We start from the raw sequence: 19,746 nt of genomic DNA on the forward strand, positions 1-19,746 counted from the left end.
GTCAACCTTAATCCAAAGGACTTTATCCACACTTGTACAATTGTTAGAAAGAAACAATAGGATTTGATTTGATAAAAACTTACAACTCACTTGCAGATTATAGATCTATGTTTTAGTCCTCCATTCCACTTGGCATTCATACACTTCAACTCTGATAGATTGTCCACCCTTCAAGCATTCATCCCCTTAAGCCTTCTTGCTCTGTATGCCAAATGCAATCTATTATATTTAGCCACTAGATGAAGCAATACCCTAGACTCCTTGTCTTCCTTAGGTTCTTGCACATGAAAATCTTTGCTTCTCACCAATTATCTCTATAAATAGAGAATTTAGATGTTTTTTCACTTAACCACAATCATCTGTTTTAGGGGTAAGTAGGATTCAATGAATCTACCCACTTTTCCATTTGAGTCCCTATAGAAACTTCCTCTACAATCTTCCTTGAATTCACCTCAAAATGGTTTACCTTTTATTATGTGCCACTAGCTCATCATAATCATCTTCCACATGCTTCGCACAATTCAAGAAATCTAAATTAGTCAGCTCAGATTCATCAAATCTTTGATTTAACACTGTTTGTTGTCACTCGGCATCTATACTGTTTTATAACTCGACCAACACTAGTTCACTCAGCAAACACTAAAGTTTACTAATGCTCAACACCAACTAAACTTTACTTGGCATATTCTAATATTCACTTGGCTTGAACTATTTATCTTCTTTTCTCAACACCTCTTGATTTTCACTTGGCTTCTATTGATTTCTGCTCAACTTGCACTGACTGCTCAGCAAGGCTCAGTAGACACTTTTCTTACTTGATCTTCTTCCAGTCTTTGCTTTGAGTAATCTTTTATTTTAGACTTTAAGTTGATAACAATACACTATAGTGTCAATGTCTTACTTGGTCTTAGTGCTTCTTTTATATGCTTCTTTTATACACCAAATAACTCAATATTTCTCTAAGTTCTCTTGTTATCTCCTCTTTTCAAATCCTCTCCATCAATCAACCATATGATAACATTCAAACCAAAAAGAAATTGTCTCACCAGTAAGTAGTAGGTTTGACATCATTGACAAAATAATGATTGTTCCGTTGTAGGTTGTACACTTCAAAATAATATATTTTCAACATCCATTACATTATGTAAACACAAAAATTGGGAAAGCAACCATTTGTCTAGAAAAAGATCATGCCCATTCACTTCTTGAACCAGGTTGTAGCCTCCTCCACAGTGAAATTCGGTATGGAGAGGTTGTCCTCCACTGATCATCTCTTCCTTCTAGAGCCACTCATTCCCACCTCCCTTGCTAGAGACACATTGACCCACATGCCTACTCGCATGGATTCCCCAACAACCTCATGTCTTTCCTTGCCCAACTAATATCTCAATGACTCTTTAGGTGGTCGCACACTTTTCCTTGGTGTCATCTTCATAAAGCCTTTCTTCCCATCATCTAACACCCAAATATTTTCTTGCAAAAAGTTAATCACCTTCCTCCACCTTTTGGCCACTTTTGGCATGTGTTCCTCATGAGGAGTTGCAGATGACCACACAACTAGGGGTTGCATCAAATAATCCCCACTTCCAATCAACTTCCAAGGTTCCTACCTCATATCCAGCCCTACACCTAGCTCAACTCTATCAATGACCTCGTCTACTCCCAATAGCCATTGCAGGTCAATACACACAACAATGACCCTGTGTACTTCTCTTTCGACTCTCCGACTAGTAGTGCCAAGGCCACAAAGAGAGACACAATGTCCAGATTGGACCTCCTCCTCTAGTAGGAGTCCAAATATTATGGGCTAAACATCTCCACGATGCAACTCATGAAATCTTGGTCTTCAATGAGGAATAAATTCTTTAGGTGTCTCACCATGATCTTCCCTTCATAAGCCTGGGTCTGATTGTTTGACTCCAATGCAAAGTTGGCCTCCATCTTGCAAATAAGAGAAACCTCCATGCTTTAAAACTCTCCCATGAAAGATCTAGAAGATCACACTTCGAGATCTTAATGAGTGTGGATCCTTTGTTACATGCAGAGGATTACTTTCTCATGAGTACATGCCTGCTTGTGTGGATTCCCCAACAACCTCATGTCTTTCCTTTCCTAGCTAGTATCTCAATGAGTCTTCAGGTGGTCGCACACTTTTCCTTGGTGTCGTCTTCATAAAGCCTTTCTTCCCATCATCTAACACCCAAATCTTTTCCTGCAAAAAGTTAATCACCTTCCTCCACCCTTCGGCCACTTTTGGCATGTGTTCCTCATGGGGAGTTGTAGATGACCACACAACTAGGGGTTGCAGCAAAGAATCCCCACTTCCAATCAACTTCCAAGGTTCCTACCTCATATCCAACCCTACACCTAGCTCAACTCTATAAATGACCTAATCTACTCCCAATAGCCATTGCAAGTCAATACACACAACAATGACCCTGTGTACTTCTCTTTTGACTCTTCGACTAGTAGTGCCAAGGCCACAAAGAGAGACATGATGTCCAGATTGGACCTCCTCCTCTAGTAGGAGTTCAAATATTATGGGCCAAACATCTCCACGATGCAACTCATGAAATATTGGTCTTCAATGAGGAATAAATTCTTTAGGTGTCTCACCGTGATCTTCCCTTCATAAGCTTGGGTTTGATTGTTTGACTCCAATGCGAAGTTGGCCTCCATCTTGTAAATAAGAGAAACCTCCATGCTTTAAAACTCTCCCATGAAAGATCTAGAAGATCACACTTTGAGATCTTAATGAGTGTGGATCCTTTGTCACATGTAGAGGATTACTTTCTCATGAGTATCCTTGATAGCGGAGGTAATAATTGGAAATTAATCCATTAAGAAGGAGGCGTATGAACATAATGCCACTTAAACACACCATCCTTAATCAAATTTAAGAAGGCTAAAGTCTTCAAAAATGTCATTATGTTTCCCAAAGGGGACATTTGCTCCCAGGTTGGCCAACTTATCTGCCACCTTATTCGCCTCCATATATACATGGGATACCCCTAAGTCCTCAAATTCCTTTAGCAAACACTTTATCTAGCTAATGTGCTTATCAAGATGTGAAGACTCCAATTTACCTTTCTTGATCCCATTTAAGATTATCTTTGATTCTTCTTCCAGATGCACTCACCTGATACCTAGTTTGACTCCTAACACTAGAGCCTCTTTTGTTGCTTCGCATTCTGCCACATTATTGGTCCCATCCCTTAATCTTTTAGCAACCAGAGCTACTGAATTACCTTCATGATCCCTTGCTATACATCCTCATCTTGATATACCCAGGTTTCCTCGAGCAACCCCATCAAAATTTATTTTTATCCATCCTTCCTTTGGTGGTTGCCAAAATTACCTTTCCTTCCTTTGTCGAGGATTAACCCTTGAAGACCCATTAATAGGCATATTATCTAGAGTTTATTATTAAAAATAAAACTCCTACATAAATTATTTTCGAATTAAATTAATATAATTATGCCAAAATTAGAACTTTAATTAAATATTTTAAATTTAATTCTTTTATTTAATTAATTTCTCAATTAATTAAATATAATTAAAAAACATTTTTGTTTTATAAATTTTTTGTTAAATTAAATCATTTAATATTCGCTTAATTTGATTTAATTCTAACCGAAAATCACAATAGACTCACAAAACTAAATAAGAAAACCCATAATAAAGACAAAGTACTAAATCAAACTTAGGGGTCAAATCACAAATTCACGTCACTTGATGAATTCAGAAGGGTAAATAACTCATATACTTGTCCTACTCTCTAGGACAATTGGCTAAGGATTAGGATTTGGATTGAAGAAATATCTCCCCTCTTTTACCATCGAGATACTGTGATAGAGCACAATCATCCTGGCAATTCAGGGAAGTCGGTGCCCGGTACCTACAATCTGCATAAAATTTGAGCATGCACATAAACATATAAATCTAAACTAAATAGACAATGGCAAGGAGTGGTGCATCGTGTAGATCCCGACTAGCAGGTGACTACAACTCCCTCCCTTAACCATATCAAAAATGTCAAACATAAAGTAAAACATACAAGTACACCATATACATGCAAGTATGAGGTAAGTAACCATAGAAACTGCATATAAATCAACCATCTAACTATCATCATGAAATAACTGAAATCACTAAATGAACATATGAAGCATCATCATCGAAAGAACAAACATGAACACATGAAATAACTCAGTATCAAGTAGCTCATCCAATATACCAACTAAGTATGAGATAACATCCAATCAATTCCGATAACCAAGTACTGCTAATCATAAAACATAACCATAAAGCTGGCCTAAAAGAATTTGGCAATAAAACATGAAAAGTAAACTAGGGGTAAGCATTACATATAACACCTCAATACTTATAATAAACTTCAAATAATGTTGTCACATATCAATTGGTTTCAACACAAATATTGAAAGAAACTTGTCTCTTTTCTTGATAGCAATATGTTTTACATAAAAAATCCAAGTTTTAGAGAATTTCCCATACTAGTAAAGTTTTGTTACATTTCCAAAAAGATTCTTATTTACAATGAACCTTCTCATATTTATGTGAGCAGCTAGGAGAAAAAGGTGGAAAATATCAAACTAACTTTGACTTATTCCACATTATAATCCTAAACTATTTTGACTTTAAATGTGATCACATGCAATTACATTATTTAACATTACATGCAATATGTCAAAAAAAATCACCTAATGCATGACTAAAAATAAACTATGTATATGGAGATACAACTTATTACCAACACTCTTTATCAATGGAGTGTTCATGTATTTTCTTAGTATTACATGCTTTAAGGCCAATGTATAAAACCCAACATCCATAATAAAGGCGATAAATGCATTTGAATAATATTTTAAATTGAACAAACTCTGGGCAAAAATCATGCACATGCAGAGGCAAATCTAAGAATGCTAAGGAGGATAACAATTGATTAAGTTTGAAGGTATTTGTGATTTGAGATTGAAAACCCAAAATGTAGGAGAAAATATAAAAGTTTGACATCTACTAAGAAAAATCAAAGTGTTTTGGTCTTAAAACCTAATTAAGGTAAGGTATATGCTCTACATGTAACTGAGGGTTAAATACTTGACTACACATAAGAAAGTGCACAAACATAATGCAACCCACTTTCAAAAATCTGATTGCATATGAATGAAATTTGTGGAAACCATGCTCGTATTTCCAAAACTTGATTGCACTAGTGCAAGGTTTTTGAATACATTGTTGGGCTTAAAATTTCTAAGTGCATGAGTGCATGGAAAGTTACAAACCAATACACAGTCAAGTTTTAGAAACTTAGTTGCATGTTTTTAAGCAATGCAAAGGATTAAAAGTACAACTGTGTTTCCAAAACTTGCTTGCAGGCGAGCTTGGACAATCAATGTGGAAGTGAGTCTTGAAAATGTGATTGCATAGTGAAAATACAAAATAACACATGTAGTGTGGTTTTTAGACATCAACCTCATTTGAAAACATGAAATGATATGTACGTTGGTTTTTTTTAGACTTGACCTACATCTATGTATTGTGATATGTACGTTGGATTTTTTTAGACTCAACCTACATCTATGTATTGTGATATGATACATGTATTTCAATTTCTAGAACCTAATTGGATTTTTGAAATAATAGGACATATGATTAGAGTTTAGAGTCCTACTTAGATCTATAGTGCAATGGTTAATTTGGATGTTGATTAGGTTTTCGAACTCAATCAACATGATGGGATGCAATAAGGAACTTGCAAGTCAATATTTGAAACCTAACTTGCAAATGTGAGAAAAATTTCAATCTCTTAGATAATCAATGACTTTGAAATGCGTGTCTTGAGGGAACAATATTGAAAAAGGAAAATATTTTAGGGTTATCCCACAAATTCTGTCAAGAAAAATTAATGATTATATGTATTTCCACATGTTAAGACTACCTAATTTTTAGAATTGCATTTAAGTTCCATTTTTTTAGTGATTTCTAAGCCTTGTATCACATCATGTGATTAATAATATGGATGTAGGTAGAATTTTACAATCATTGACATAATAACTTGTATATCTCTAAATAATTATTAAAATATACTTGTTCTATAAATATTTAACCCACTAATGGACATGCCAGATGAGGGCATGGAAGACTCAACTCCTGATGTTTTCTTATTGTTCTATGAAATACTAATTAATTTCTTGATTTTAACTTGATTTCAAATTTTCCTATAATTGCATTTTAACAACTTCCATGAAGTCATCTGCGTAGTTACATTAAAACATAAAAATCTTTATGGAAAATTCAATTTCAACCATTTTATAATCTCAAATAATAGTGGAGAATGCTACCAAAATAAATGAATTTAAAATGAAGGACAACTTACATCATTGATAATATTCACAAGTCAATAACACAATAAAAGAGATGAAAGCATTCAAAACTAATTTAGTGAATAAAATTCATGGAAATTCTATGTGTAACAACTTTTTTTGTATTATTTACTCTCGTAATGGTGTTAGTTATGTAGTTCATATGCATATTATTGGTAAATACACAAGTTCTAAAATACCAAAGATTGTGAGATTCAATCCCTCTCCAAATAATCAATAAAAAAAAGTGAAACAATGTTTAGACTAATATTATAGACAAGTGTATATCTTACCAATGTCAACTCATCCCGCATTTAGGAACTTTTAGCTATGCTTATAAATTACAAGATGAGATTAACAATAGTAGATATCCACAATCCATTTGTAAAATAGTATTTTTTGGATTTGATTGTGTGCATTTTTTATCACCAACATTTCGGATCACACTACATGATCCATCATCAAGATGAGAAAGTGCAGGATAGTAAAGACCCAAAACGTCGATGATAAAAAAAACACACACACAATCGAATCCATAAAACACTATTTCACAAGATGAGACTTTAATTCCCTCTTATTTAGTAGAATTTTGACACAACATTTAAGAATCACATGTTTGTGCTTTATTAAATGGTCGTTTACTTTGCCAAAATGGTTAGTGCTCCCCTCACAATTCATGACAATGAACTAACAACCTCTTCTGGATTTTATAAGTCTAATGGTTGTATCGGGGATTGCCAAGTCGATCTTTTGGTGCAACAACCTTTCTAACAAGTGGTATTTGAGCTTGGTCACAAGTTCAAATCTCCTTGGGTAATATTGAGGGGGAGATTGTTCGAAAAATGGTCAATGCTCCCTTTAAGATTTGTGACAAGGGACTAAGCACCTCCTATGGATTCTATAAGTCTAATGGTTGTATAGGGCATTGATAGGTCGATCTATTGGTGCAAAACCACCACTCTAACCCTTTATTTGTTCCTTTTCCCCATTTACAATCTAAATAAATTTTGGGAATTAATTTTGTCCCTACACTTAGCTTTGGCAACTTAATTGCACATGGTGAACGAAGCCTAAATTCTTAGCGCCTTTTGGAGTCTCTAAAAGTTTTCTGTTTGGGGGAAGAATTTCAATTATTAAGAATGTTGATTGAGATATCTTACTTACAATACACTAGAGAACTTTAAGCATCTTGATCGAAAATATATTCACAACCTTTTTTGGCCTATTCTTCCTATATTTTTTCTTGGAGAATTGCTTTATTTGATGTTTGTTTCTCCTTGGCCATCATAGATTACTTTATTTAGAGTTTGTATTATGTTTCATATTTGAAAATCTAAATAGATTTCTTTTTGCAATGTTGAATCATTATCTTTAAAAAAAAAACTAGAAATATCATTTTCTCACCTCGAACTTGTGTCAAATCTAAACACAATTCAAGCACCCATTGTCTAAATATGTTGATCAACCTCACTACTCGAGTAAAATTCACACAACATTTATCCATTGAAAGTTGCCCTTCAATTGTCAATGCATATATCATTTATAAAAAAAATCACAGGCAATAAAGTATATACATAAAATCCTTAAGAAATTTGTTTGTTTCCTCAAAGTATCCCCGTTCATATGATAAAATCTTTCTAAAATTTTAATTGTATTTAATGAAATTGTGCATAAATACGACCACTAGTAGCCTCTACTAATACCTCAATTGTCAATGAATATATCATTTATAAAAAAATATCACAAGCAATATAACTATATACATAAAATCCTTAAGGGATTTGTTTGTTTCCTCAAAGTATCCTGTTCATATGCTAGAATCTTTCTAAAATTTCAATTGTAATTAATGAAATTATGCATAAAAATGACCATTAGTAGCCTCTACTAATACCTCATAGACATTATCAACTATTATGAAGAAACACACTCAATATTCAAAAAAAAAAATCTTGTTAGTTAATCCTTCTAAAAAAATGGTATCTTGATTTTTTTTTTTTCTATATTTGAATTCATATTTCAATAAACCATATGCCAACCAATTATATTTTATTTGTAAACCTTGGAGTACTTAATTAATAATTTTTGATGAACAAGCCTTCTCTATTTAATTATCATATGAAAGTACATATTCACAAAAAAGGTCGGGGATACCAGACATGCCACGATAGTCATATGATCTCAGGCTAGAAGCATAAAACATCAATTATTCATAAAAAAAAGCATGCGTATAACCTAGAGAAAGCCACCTTAGGCGACCAAAGCAACACTGATCGAGAGGGGAGGATCCTGACGATCATCTTCACCCCATAGGTCATCGGGGCTAGGGGTGGGATTTGGAATAGACCACCCATCTTCAACGTCTTTTTCTTTATCTTCTACTTCCTTCCTTCCTTCTAGGGCATGAAACTACCAAGGTGAGGAAACCCCTTGGGCGAGATGATAACAGGCCAAGTAGAATATCTGCTAGCCAAAAGCAACAAAAATTGAGTGAAGAACAACATGAATAAAGTGAACCGAAGACATTTGTAATTGGAGACCTATTACTTTGTTTAATGTCTCCTACAAGATCATTTCCAAAACCTTAACTCTTAAATTTTGTCTTAGACCTAAATATAGTGGGTTCATTAAGTCCTAATTCATTCTCAATTCAAAATTTTAACTTTCAAAAACAAAATGGTGGAATCTATAAGTCCCAATTCAATCTTAATTCATCATTTTAACAATCAATAAAAAAAAGGGTGTGATATCTATGTTTAAACCTTTTGCAGACCTCGCCTAACATTAAAATTACAATGCGGAGTGAAGGCGGGGCTGCTTACCATAAAAACATAGCTATATTCTCTCGCGTGGCGAGATGAACTTGGCCACACATTAAGAATCCCTAGAGTAGTCTTCCCAATTATTAAATTCCCTTCGAAAAGAAACGCTGCATACCTTCGTATCATCTTCCATCCCGTAAAATTCCTCAATCTAAACATCTCTTCGCTTTCTTCTCTATTTCGTCGCTCTTCTTATTGTCTGCACGCACTAAGGTCGACGCTAAAGAAGAAAAAAAATCCATTGCGATAGGGTTTTGAGACATTTGTTGGCTGCGGGAAGAAAACAGAAAGTCGAGGGTTTCTGTCGCTCAAATTAGCGAAAATGGGGGCCGGTCTACCCACTAAAGAGAGCAATCTCTTTAAACTTATTGTGGTATGTTATTATACTCGGCTTTGTTCAGAATTCATATTTGGTTACTGTTTAAATACCACTCCTCTGTCTCAGCATAGTTTATTTAAACTCTTATGGAAATTTTGATTCTGCATGTACTTTCTAGTAACTCTGTTTCAAGACCGTCTGTTTAGCTTCCGCAGTCAGAAAATTAGGCTGATTGCTTGCAAAGTCGACTGAATAGATATCCTTATGCAAATGAGTTGGTGATCTTTCGGTAGCTAGGTATTAAAGTTTGCGGGATCCTTGCTCACTTACTGTACTTTCTGTACGAATAGAGGTTTACTTTGTTTTCTATTGTAGTCCGGAGTTTGAGTTGGGTTTCGTAGAGAAAGTACTTCTCCTTAAGCTTCAAGTTGAAAATTTTCGCGCGTTAAAAGGAGCTGTTTTCATCGTAGACTGCACGGATAGAATTTCTTTGAGCACTGTTGAAAAACAGCTCGTCGTAGGATAAGTTTTCTCCTAACTTTCTGTTAGAACATAGTGTGGGGATTAAGCTCCGAAACTTTTTGCTATCCGACACACAAATTCTTGCGTTTTAGCTTGGATACTACATTGTTTGCTTTTCTGCCACACAATCTAGTTATAAAATCGTGAACGTCAATGTTTACAACAACTTATATGCAAATCGAAACAGGAACATGTGTGAACTCTTTTCCAAAAAGACAAGGTAGACAAGCAGAGGCCTGCAAGGGCATTAGGATGACACATTTAGAGCCGACATTTATAGAACGGAAGACTGAATTATTGGGGACAGATTTGAAAATGGCTGTTTGATAATGAGTGGAGCTGGTTTTTAATTGTTTTCGAAATTGGATGCTTTTTGTTACCATGCAGAAATGGCCTAATAAAGGGCAAATTCTGAAGTAGTGTATTATAAACAGAATCTGGGTAATCTCTTTCTGGTAACAGTGCTGCAATGAATGCAAATTATAGCTCAAGTAAAATGTTGATAGCTTATGCCTTGGACTCATGAACCCTCAAGAAAATGAGTTCTCCTACAAATAATAATATTTATCCTCATAATGTCCTGATTGAAATTGTTACCAATGTTAGCATAAAACATTTTGCAGTGTAGACTTACTTTACACCATTGAATGTATCACAACCAGGTCGATTCCTTAGTAAATGTTTTAAGGTTCATGATGGGTGTTGATCAATCCCCTAATACAGGGCTGTATTGTATTATTATAATTTATTTAGACTGAAAATAATTGTCTGGTCCTGATATAGTACTTATTCTGTAGCAGGTAATTAATATATGTGGAAAGATGTCTTTTTTTTTGCAATACAAAACGATGTGGAAGAATTCAATTTTAAACTCACTTCTCATCATCATAAGCATAAAATACATACAAGAAATGGAAGGATTGCGAAATGGACAGGTTATCTAAGAAAATGAGTTATACAAATAATGATATTTATCCTCATAACGTCCCGATTGAAAGTGTCACAGATGTTAGCCTATAAAATCTTGCAGTGCAGACTTACTTTACAGCATTGAAGTTATCATAACCAGGTTGCCTCCTTAGTAAATGTCTCTTAAGGGCCATGATGAGTGTCGAATAATCCCCAAATATAGGGCCATGATGAGTGCCAAATAATCCCCAAATATAGGGTCATATTCGTTTTATTATAATATTTTTAGAATGAAAATAATTGTCTGGCCCGGACATAGTATTTGTTCTTTAGCAGCTAAGTAATATACGTGGAAAGATGTCCTCTTTTTTGCAATACAAAACCGTGTGTTAGATTTAATATTAAACTCAATTCTCTTTATCATAAGTACAAAGTACATACAAGTAATGGAAAGATTGCCAAATGGACAGGTGGTCTAAGTAGAGATGTATGATTTAACAATCATAGTTTAGAATAGCATTAGAGAGTGTAGGGATAAATTGAAAAAAGGCTCCACGGTACACTTTCTACTAGTTGCGAATATTTGCAACTTGAAATGGATGGTATAAGCTTCATATTCTTTTATTGGTCACTATTAAAATCCATAACCAATTTGTAGATTGCAATGATCTCACAAGATTATTTATAGATGGAAGCATGTGTAAAGTCATCATTAAATATCATGAAATACTTTGCACCTATGAATGATGGACTTCTTATGAACTGTAAATGTTTATACATTAGGTTCAACCGTAGACGTGCCTCCTAGTACCTTATGCAACCAAACTATGAGCAACATCAAGTTTTTACAAAAAATAGAATATTTTGGTAATTTAATATCTCCATATATTTAGAAATGATCTCACAAGATTATTTATAGATGGAAGCATGTGTAAAGTCATCATTAAATATCATGACATACTTTGCACCTATGAATGATGGACTTCTTATGAACTGTAAATGTTTATACATTAGATTCAACCGTATACATGCCTCCTAGTACCTTATGCAACCAAACTATGAGCAACATCAAGTTTTTACAAAAAATAGAATATTTTGGTAATTTAATATCTCCATATATTCAGAATTTTAGTGTTTTTTCCATTTTGGAGACATCTGTAACTGGTATATTTCTGCTGCTGTATAAGTAAACATTAACAGTGCTTTTAACGTTATGTGAGATGCACATCTTAATCAAATCTAAAATTTATATATTCAACTCATTTTCATAAGTCCAGGAGACAGCTTGCAGACATTACTTTGTTCAACATCTTTTTATTTAACTTTTTAGTGGCGCTTTTAGTTCTGAGATTATTTTTTAATGTTTATCAAATTCAATATTGAAACATCGCTTTGCAACTCAACTAATAGACATAAGCCTGGTACACGTAACACACATGTACATCTTAGGATTTTCTTTGGGATTGTTCCTTGGTTAATGACTGCATGTGTGCCATTCAATATACTAGAGCATCTATCTCTCCTTGAATACTATTATGTGAGAATCTGTCCTTGCTTGTCTGTTTTCTATGCCTTCGATTCCTAAAAAATTGCCTTCATTTCCGTATTGCTTTCTTCATCACAGAGCTTGCCTTTTTTATTTTCTCCTGTAAGAGAAGTCGTAGTTAAAATTTTAAAATTACTTATCTCTATATAATAAAATGTAAATCTGTAAGTATCCTGAAATTTGGATGAATTTGTATGGACCATGGAAACAAGATTTTTATCTGTTTACCCCGAAAAAATTTTCCATTTCTTGTAGCTCTGAGTTTATTGAGGCGGTTTTAACCAAGTTGCATTCTTCAATCATCAACCACTTGCTCTTATAATATAGAGGAGTCAGGACTATGGTTTCAGCAGGTATCTAATAGCAAGCTTTTAGGTGTGACACAAATATTTGAGACATCTTCTTCATATGGAATGTTGTTACCCTTTTTAACATGCCAGTGACTGTAATAGCTTGTTTCATGAGTCACATAACTATCTTTGAGATGATAATTAGGTTTATCTGTTTATACATTAGAGGGCTCGCATGAAAGAGGATATCCTTTCTTAACACCAGCAGATCTATTGCAAATGAGTTGTTTATGTCCTGATTATGCCCTATTTATTGTTTTAATTTTTCTCTCTATAGATCATTATGCTCTATATGGAAGATAACAATACAACCAGTTATACCATTGTAAATCCTTGTTACTGAAAATATGTTCATCTTTTGTTTCAATTGTAAAAGGCTTTTAGAAAAGGAGAATCCTACAGACTATAGAAAATTATGTTAAGCAACGGTAGGACATGGAGGATTATTTTCTAGGGTCCTCAAATTCTACAACAAACTGTTGATTGTTTTGGCTGAGGCAGGCATGTTCCCGGTGGAGGCCTTGGCAATTGTTTGATTGTTGAGCTATCTAAAAAAAGTGGGTAAAATGGATGCACATCGTTGGCTTAGTAAGGTGGTTGACGGAGAGCTTGACCGTCGGAAGAGGACATGGAAGAAACAAAACGACAAATGGTTCAACAAATGGAACATTGACTACCAAGAGTGCCCGGAAAACAACTTTGAAATAAAAAAATGGGTGATAGAAAAAATCAGATCTGCGATGTGGACAAATCAGTTAGGTAGAAAAAAAGCTTACTATGTCAAAGAATTTAACCCCACATGCAAGCATGGTGACAAAGAGTATTTAGGAGCCGATATCAAAGGAAAGGCAAAAATCTTAATCGCCTAACTAAGGTCTGGATCACACCATTTGAGATGTGAAACTGGCAGCTGGAAGGTCCCTAAGGAAGAGTGGGAGGACAAAGATTGTAGGTTTTGCTACAAGGGAGTGGTGGAAACGGAGTGACACTATGTGAAAGACTGCACTACATACGTAGATATTTGCAACCAGCATAAGGACACTTTAAAGGTGAATAGCATAAAAGAGCTTTTCTAAGGGCCAAGACTTTTCAAGGGAGCCATCTTACTTACGCAGATCCACAACAAAAGGGACAGCCTGAAGAAATCTCAACAGACTGATTATGGGGTCTTATGGTGGTCCCTTAGACTGTTGGTCTTGTGGACGTCATTAGAAATCTTTCATTTCATTTCATTTATTGCCATGAAATTTCATTCTCTTGTTATATTGCTATTGATTGGTTTAGTTGCATTTTTTTGTTAAGGATTTATTGTCAATCACCATGTTAATATGATTGGCAACATTTCACATTGGTTGATTATAGATAAAGTGTATCATTAGTGAGATCCAGATGGAAGTAAAACTTTGAGATATTTATTCAATGGAATTAGTGATATTAGTAAGAAGGCCTCTTTTGTGCTCAATAAATTTAAAGCAAATTTTCTCTTTATGTTTGCAACTAGTCACTATGCTAATCATTACTTTGAGTTCAGTGTCAGTAGAATAGTATATTTGAGTGGATTTTGGTAAATGCAGTGTTGATATCTAGTTGAAACATATAGATGACTAATGATACATTGCACGCCTGCTTATTTTGACTGCAAATGAGACATTATGAATTTTTATGTGCAAATTTTAGTATCATTAGTGTAAAATGATTTCAGTCACCTAGGTTATAAATAAAATGAGAAAACGTCACAAAAATTGAGGTAACAAAAAAAATGGTCTTATGCTAGTAAAATTAGAGAAGGTACTGATTTTGATATTTGATGTCAAATATGCAATGCAGAAATAATTATAAATATATTACACAACAAAATTTCAATCAGGAAAAGGAAGCACAGCAAAAAAATACTCACTTTCACATCTGAGAGTATGTGAAGAAGGTATGCCTGGTTCTAAAATACTAGTTCATGTTGTTGTAGACCATATGGTACTCATAAGGGAGCGGGCTTATATTTTATACCTAAAATCTTATTAGGTTTAATTTTCAGAATTGAAATATGACAATGAATCTGTTTGAGGTGAAACTTTAAAGTAGCTAAAAGTGGAATAACCTAATCCTGAACTAGAAGTCCTTTTTTATCCTCTCTCTCTCTAAATGAAAATATGTGGCCAAGAAAAGAGGAGGATTGAAAAATCTCAAAGGTGCTATTTGGAAGTCTTGGACAACATGGCAAATCCAGTGGGTCATGATTACTCATAAATAAGACTGCAAGTGTATAATTGCTAACCGCACGAATCAGTGGTTACTCGTTTTCTAGAGGAACTTGCATCTTTCATCTAATAAGGAGCACCAATCATGCTTTGTGAGTGGTTTGGAAAAATGCAGATTCTGTGCATCACAAAATTTGAGTGTATATTGAAATTTGAATATGAGATGGAAGTGTTTGCAATTTTCTCCAGACTAATCTTTTGTGAGATCGAGTTTTGCATGATATTAGTTAAAGTGATATAAGATGGGAAGTGGTACTAAAATACATTTATCAGTGATGTCTTATGAATGAAGTAAGAGCAAATTGTTAGGATCTAATATGCTACATTAAAGTGTCCTTTGTGGGAACAACTAGAAAAGACCCAATTTTGCCCGTCCTTAGTGTAGGATTGACTAAATTAGCATATGTTAACATTGAGTTGATATGCATGCAAAGGTTGACGATGGAATTCCCTAAGCTATTACTCGTGGTGGAATTGACACCTCAGATCTTTTAATGGCTCCATATGCATATCAGATCCATTTTTAGATTGTTTGTTACTTTGTGTGATTCATAGATATTTGCTATCATCTTAAATGTCATTGTCTATAGAGATGATTGGCCCACAGTTATCTGATCTTTTCCATCTACATATGCTATCATTCTTGGACTTTTTCAATTCATAATATTGGATGCATTTGTTTTAGTTGTCACCATTATTCTACATTAAAGGTTAACTTTAATGTCCCACATGCATTTACCCATCCACACTGAATTTGGAAGTTGTCATTTTGCTACCTATTTCAAGACTTTTTGCTCCATGTTTTAATCTCCACGACTTCTTTCTCCAAAAGTGTTAGTTTTTATCTCGGATAGGAACTTCTGCATAAGTTCAGTGGAATGTGTAGCGACAAGTTTAAGTGAGTCTTTTATTTAGCTAAATAAAGCTAATAAATTGGAGATAATCACTAATGACGTAGACTTATTCTCCATCTTGTCCTTATAAATATGCCTCTTGTAAATAAAGCTGATTTTTGGGAGATAGGGATTTTAGCTCAGTTGGTATAAAGATAGGAACAAGGTAGAAGTATAGTATACCAATTGTCTTTTGAAGGAATGGAAGACTAAATTTTTCAAATGACTGAATTTTCTTTTATGTAACATTATAGTTCACGTTGTTGATTTCTATGCAGCTGTGAGTGTAATCAATTCTGTAGGTTTCCCTGTAATATTTTCAAAAGAATAAGAAACACATTTCAAGGTGTAATCACCTGTGTATGTTTTTCTGCATTTTAAAGTTTTCATATGGTGTGATTTATTCAATTTTATTTAACATTGGGACATAATCACCAAGTATATTGAAAAATTTTCACATAGAATCTCATCACATGATTTTTTTGATGGCCCTTACACATCTACATATCTACGCCATAATATAAGGTGATGTGGGTGTAGACAGCCCCCTCAAATCAAATTAAACAAGATGCACTCAAATATTTTAAGATAGAAAATAACACCAAGATATGAAGGTAGTGATTGGGTTACTAGAGTCACTTTGCATGAAGGAAAGAATAACATAAATTAGCGCAAAATGAGGTCTCTACCCCATTTATACAAAGATGACTCGTGTCGACCCTAAAAAACTTCATAATTGTACTAGGATGAGTGACCTCCCAGGGGGAGGGGGGAGTCCCAATCCTTCTCCCCTAAGAGCATCACCTAGCACTTTCATTCTCAAGGGAGATGGGTTTGTGCAAATCAATACTTACGAAATATGGGTCGGTGGATTTGACTCAAAAAATAGGCAGTTGAATTCTGATATAATTTTCTTGATAACTATAGTTCATCTCCATGTCTTATTTGGAAATTGTACCTCAATTCAGGCCCATTTTTAAATAGTAACTACAACATATTCCCATAGCGACATGGACCACAATGACATGCTACCAGACATTGATTCCCAAAGCAATTTCTTGAAGGATTACTGCAAAGAGGAAGGACCATTCATTTGCCATGCTGTGATTATTTATGTAGGACTCTTTGCTAGTTATATTGGACAATGCACAACTGTTTGCCTTGCATAAAATGTTACTGTATTTATGATGCGAGCAACAAACGTAACAAAATCAGCTCATCTTCTAAATATTGGGCAATATCTACAAATATCCTAATTAAGGATTTTTATGTTTACTGCGCTATGGATGTCTAGCATCTATCATGAGCGTATTTTAAGTTAAAAAAATTTCAAATACCTTTCAGCTGTTCAAAAGCTTGGATCTCTATGATCTCTCTCTTTGACCATTGCTTGAATAGATGGTAATTTAATACCATAAGTGGAGAATGGGTTTGCTATCTTTTTTTCAGGAGTTGTTTTCTTCTTGGCTTATTCTTGTATGCAGACATATTTTGAGTTCCAGCCTTTTGCATGGTTTTGTTGGGGGACCTTCTTGTCATGTGTTTTTTTCTACTTTTATCATATGGCTGTCTTTTCTGACATGTCTAAGATTTCCTTTTTTGGTGTTCAACTCTTCTGATCAAGGTCATAGATTGTTTTAGTACTGTCTACCTTTTCACCCCTTTGAGCTCATTGACATTCTTCTTGGTTATTGTAGCTTGATGTTTTTCCAAGTCCCATTTATAAATAGCTTGTCCGTTCACAAAAAATAATATATATGTTAGATTGTGGTGACTGATCAGGAAAGTACTGTACATACTTCATAAATTCTTTGGGGTTCTTTTGGGCCCTATTTTATCGGGATTTTGGGCCGACATGTAATTATTAATTATAACCCTAAAGTGGTTAAAATACTTGTATAAAAGGGCTTAGGGTTAGGGATTGTTTCATAAAGGTGTGATGCGAAATTGGTTCTTGCGGCGGTATTGAGCTGTAAGGGATTACAGATTGTAATCAGGTTGTAATCATTGGATCATAAAAATATTGGACTTGCTGTTTGGTGGACGTAGCCCAGGGATTGGGTGAACCACGTTAAATTTTGGTGCCTTGTGTTCTTTTTTGTGTGATCTATTATTTTCTGTTATTGGTTATATTTGCATGTAATTGTTATTTCTGTCCGTGGTTTAATCCTAACAATATATTCTATAATTTTTTCATTCTTTCTTTATTCTATTTCCTCTAGCAATCCTTTGATCCATTTGCTTAAAGTTGACTATCCATCTGTCAGACATTGTAATTATCTGTGTATATGTTTGCCTATAAATTCATTTTTAGGATCATTGGTGCTCACTTTGGAGAATAAAATTGGAGTGGTAGGGGTGGCCCTGAAAACAATATTATGCAAATCCTCATTGTTGCGAGATAAACTCTGAACTGTGCATGACTATGGTATTATTTTTTCTTACAAAGCACACAGAAAGGAAGATGATGAATTTGTTGCCATCGAAGCAAAACTGGACATATTTTGCTTTCCTGTTATTTAATTCTCTCCTGTTACTCTTTTATTTATGATAATTGCAGATTCAGTGGTGGAACGGTGGATTGGTTGATCAATTTGAATGCTAAAAGCAATTGATTTAATGGCAGCATATATTGATGAATTCAAAAGTGGTGGGATCCATTGCTATTTCCATATCTTGCTAGTAATTAGAAATAATTCTAAAGCAATGCCATGAGTTAGTTATCCTGTTGCTGGATTACCTTTTTTAGCATCCCTCCTTTGTAAGTTGCATTTTTAAGGACCAGTGATGTACAGCATCCATTTGTAGGAATTAATATAATTTCTTTATGCTTACTTTGTTAATTCTTGATTTTGGCATGCTGCAATTGGGATTGTGATAGGTAAGTTACTTACTGTTCTGCTGTCTGATTGGTTTTTAAGAAATAGGGGAAGTTCTGAGTTATGATTTGGGGGGATTGCTATCTATAAGCTATGCTAACTTTTCAGGATAAAAATGCACCTCACCTTAAGCACTTATTAATTATTATATATCCTCTCTCTCTCTCTCACTCATGTTATTCTCGACCATCAGTGCAAACAATCAAAATTCAAATATACTGATGTTGTCAAGAATTCTATGTTTAGGAATGTAATGGAGTTTTCATTTTGATTGTTTGCAGAAATCTTATGAAACAAAACAATATAAGAAGGGTCTTAAAGCTGCTGATTCTATACTAAAAAGGTTTCCAACTCATGGAGGTATATTTGATTTTGTTTTTTGTAAGTCTTGGAAATTGTGTAATAAATATAGTGTTTTGTTCCATTAAGGCAATTCTACCAAGATTAAGTTTCTGGAGTTCCACAGTTATTGTTTCTGAATTATATACCATCTACATGCAGCTGCCAATATTATGATATATTTGTTTATGTTTTGTAAATAATCAAGAGCCATTTCTCAAGAAACACATAGCCTGATCCTGTTATCATTAGAAGGATTCAAATAATTATGGTTTAGAAAGGATCTAATAGCTTGGAATTAATTTTTTATAAGTAGTAAATAGTATCTGGTTACTGTATGGATTATTGGAATACATTTTTGGTGTACTTGAATTCTTTGTTGGAATTTTTGATGGCTTTCTTATGTTTCGGCTCTGTAAATTTCATGGGCAACTTTCATGTAATTTGATACTTATATCTTTTCATTGGATTTGGCTTCCAAGTAACCCTCAAACATGGTTACTAAGTACACCTTCAAGGTGTCCCACACTTG

General features: G+C 34.2%; 1 protein-coding gene across 1 annotated transcript in view; it reads left to right on the forward strand.

Annotated features, from left to right (window-relative positions):
* The first annotated feature begins 9,096 nt into the window (after positions 1-9,096).
* The window catches only part of EMB2753 (tetratricopeptide repeat (TPR)-containing protein), a 154,829-nt gene continuing 144,179 nt past the window's right edge, over positions 9,097-19,746 (forward strand). The window contains exons 1-2 of the mRNA XM_089804127.1: positions 9,097-9,575; positions 19,157-19,235. Of these exons, the coding sequence (XP_089660253.1) occupies positions 9,525-9,575; positions 19,157-19,235 (130 nt within the window). The 5' untranslated portion in view covers positions 9,097-9,524. The remainder of the gene's footprint in view (positions 9,576-19,156; positions 19,236-19,746) is intronic.

Source organism: Cupressus sempervirens, chromosome 10 (genome assembly GCF_028749045.1).
Source record: "Cupressus sempervirens isolate cs-2001-9-10 chromosome 10, ASM2874904v1, whole genome shotgun sequence".
Taxonomy (NCBI): domain Eukaryota; kingdom Viridiplantae; phylum Streptophyta; class Pinopsida; order Cupressales; family Cupressaceae; genus Cupressus; species Cupressus sempervirens.